Genomic DNA, 3,475 nt, shown 5'->3' on the forward strand with positions numbered 1-3,475 from the left:
GGGGGAGAAAATACTTCTGCTTTTGAAAAGAAAAAGAAGGGCAGTTCCCTGTTTGTTTTGCCTCCAGATTAAAGACTCTGGCATTACTTATTGTTGTTTGTTTGACCAGGTCTTACTATAGAGTTCAGGCTGGCCTTGAACTCATTATGAAGCACAGACTGGCCTTCAACTCATGATGATCCTTCTAGCTCAGCCTCCTGAGTGCTGGGATTACAGGTGTGCGCCACCCTGCCAGGCTCAGGCATCACTTTTGAGCAGAGGGAATATATCATTCTCTTGGCACAGACTGCCTGTGTGTCTCAGTTGTTCTAGTCCCTAGTTGCTCATTAGAATTAGCAGGTGTTGGCTGACACCTACCCCATATCAATTGCATCAGAATCTCTGATGGTTGGGTTCTGGCCTGGTGTACATAATGTGCAGGCTGAATTGAGAAGCACTGTAGCAGTCAAACTGCAAGTAGACCTGCTGAAGCCTTTTACAGCGATGGTGCTGAGGCAGTTGCTGTAAGATTACTATTCTGTTAGGAGTAACATAAAATACCAGGGAAGGGTCAATTTACAATTGTAATGTAGTACTGGTTGTTCTAAGACTACAAGAATAGTAGCCATGGGTGTAAACTGACTGTCTCCCTAATTCAATGATTTCTAATGCACAAATTAATGATTTTGTTTAGTTTTAGGGTTGCTGTGAAGATCAAGCAGTAGATATGTATAAAAGCATTTTGTAAACTTTAAACTTCAGTGCAAATATAACTAGTGAATATTAACAAAGCCTTATTCCAATACTGGTTGAAATTTAGCCTCATATGGTCTCGTGTAGATATCCTGTAATATTTATTGAATGAAGTAATAAATAAAAGAAATGGTCTGAATAACAACATAGAGCAAAGAGACTGGTGACAGAGGAAACTGTGACCTATTCAAAGGTACCATAATTGATATGGGAAATAAAACTAAACCAGCACCATTTTGTGTTCTAGTGCCATTTTAAGTTTCTGTTTCCTTAAATTTGTTTCTTGTAAATGTTGTCATAGATACCTAATCCAATACCACCCCATGCTCTGTCATAAGACTGCTTGTCCCCTATGTAAAATGTCAAACACGTTTGTTCCTCTGTCACAAGCTAAGCCCCTGCTTTGCAGTATTTCTGTAGTGGCACTAAATTATATCAGAACCACCTCCCCCAGACCCAGAACTAGACCTAGAACTAGAACTGCATAACTCTTCTGCCCTCCTGCCCTTTGGGGTCAGTGCTTGGTCATGTACTGGTGCCCATGACCGGCCCCCAATAAATTTGCTTGTCCCTGAATCTGGCCTCTGTGGGTGACTCAATTAAATAAGTGCATTTGCCCAACATAATAATTTTGACTATGAAAAAAAATACTGAGACACCCGAGGTCTTTCGTCAAATTCCTGCTCAAAGAATGTAATTTGGCTCCCATTGTCTTCACAGGTGTATCATCTTTAAGAAAACGTAGAGGGCTCAGCATAGGTCCCTGAGACAGCCTTCTGTGTTTCCAAGGCTCTTGCCATCTCAAGGGGACATTGTAAGTGGACAGGGACTGGAGTGTCCAGATAAGTATTATCTGAAGGACACTGCAAACTTGGCAAACTTGTGTTATTTGTAAAGAGACACCGTTTTTCTTTCATAACATATGCTAAATCAGCTGTTCCTTGGAATGCTACTCATACAATGGAGAAAAGCAAGGTATTATTCCACTGCGTGTGTGTGTGAGCCATAAAGCCTGTCTCCTCACAGTAAATGGATGAGGAGTGGTTCGTCAACCCTCTCCCAACTGGGCCTTCCAAGGGGGTGCTGTTGAAGGATATACATTTTCCATGTACTTGTTGAGAGGTGTTGTTGGAGAGCACATGCCTATTTACGGCCCAGATTCCACATATGAGGGAAAACATTTGACACTTGTTTTTCTGAGTTTAGATTTTACTGCTTAACATAATGCTCTTTAGTTCCACCCACTTTCCTGCAAAGGGTATAATTTCATGTTTTTATGGTTGAATGAGAATTGTATATACATGGCACATTTTATTCATCCATTTATCATTAGTGGGCACTTAGGCTGATTCCATAACTTCATTATTGTGAGTTGTTGTGTGATAAATGTAGATATGCAGACGTTCATAAAGTATGCCAACTTTAATTTCTTTGGTTGTACACCATGGGGTAGAACAGCTAGATCATATGATATTTCTATTTTTAGTTTGTTAAGAAATATACATACTGAAAAAGATGTCAGGAATGTACAAGAGAGACTAGACAAAGAGGAATGGGATACGGGAGGGTGAGTGGAGGGTAATAGCGGTAGATGTGATCAAGGTATGATAAAGTAAATGTATGACAATGCCAAGATGGAGCCTATTACTCTGAATCATCCATATGCACTAAAAAGGGAAAAATTTTAGAGTTAAATTGAATCACTTGACAGTCAACAGGTGTCTTAGAAAAAAAAGCTAGAGGTAAGAATACAGCACTGACTTTTGAGAGAATAGCTTAATAATAATCAACTGAATTTAGTATTTTGCCACAAGGGGGTGCATCTTCCTAACACACTTACACATTTCCTGAGCTCACAACTGTTTTTCACTGTGAGCTTAAACTTTTCTTACATTAAGAAAAGACTCAAGGTCTTCAGAGGCTTTAGCAATGAACTGTTCTCCAGGATCAATTATTGCACTATTTTTAATGTTTGGTAAGTAAAATGGCACTTTAAGCTTAACATCTATTACATAATGTTGATGAAATTTTTAACCATTTTTTTTTCAGGAAGAGCCAGAAGCCAGATCATGATAAGTGTAACAAGCACTGAACTTGATTTTTTTTTCTAGGAAGAAATACTGGAGACTCAGTGGCTCAGACAGAAGGCCAAGTGACCCTCTCAGAAAAGGACTCCCTGACTGTGCGCTGTACCTATGAAAGCTCAGTATATCCTACCCTGTTCTGGTATGTCCAATACCCTGGAAAAGGTCCACAGCTCCTCTTCAGAGTCTCAAAAGCCAACGACAAGGGAAGCAACAAAGGGTTTGAAGCCATGTATGATAAAGAAAGCAGCTCCTTCCACTTGGAGAAAGCCTCAGTGGAAGCGTCAGACTCGGCTGTGTACTACTGCGCGCTGGGTGACACAGTGGCAGGAACTGCAGGGGGAGCCGAGCACAAACCCTGAGCTGGGACAAGGGGCCTGGCTGCTGTCTGCCTTTGGGATCACTCTAGTTTAGGGACCAAGAGCTAGTTTATTGTGATTGCCAAGTACTGCACAGTGCTGTGGCATAAAACCCAGCCAAATCGATGCCAAAAAACCAGCAGAAGAGCAAGAAATAAATGTTTCTCACACAAAATGTTTGCACAGCAGGAGACAGCATAGTCTACCTTGGTAGTTTCTCAACCGTGACATAACTTTGTGATTCTTAAAACAGAAAACTTCAAAATAAATAAAATGGTCCTTATTTTCATTCTTACACAT

General features: G+C 40.5%; 1 gene segment (V, D, J or C); it reads left to right on the forward strand.

Moving 5' to 3' along the window:
* The first annotated feature begins 483 nt into the window (after positions 1–483).
* Positions 484–3,178, forward strand: LOC102003183. The segment is given in 3 exon segments: positions 484–503; positions 2,631–2,707; positions 2,844–3,178. Coding segments are annotated over 3 exon segments (432 nt in total).
* Positions 3,179–3,475: the final 297 nt, after the last annotated feature.

This window comes from Chinchilla lanigera, unplaced genomic scaffold (genome assembly GCF_000276665.1).
Source record: "Chinchilla lanigera isolate Chin_1 unplaced genomic scaffold, ChiLan1.0 scaffold00149, whole genome shotgun sequence".
NCBI lineage: Eukaryota > Metazoa > Chordata > Mammalia > Rodentia > Chinchillidae > Chinchilla > Chinchilla lanigera.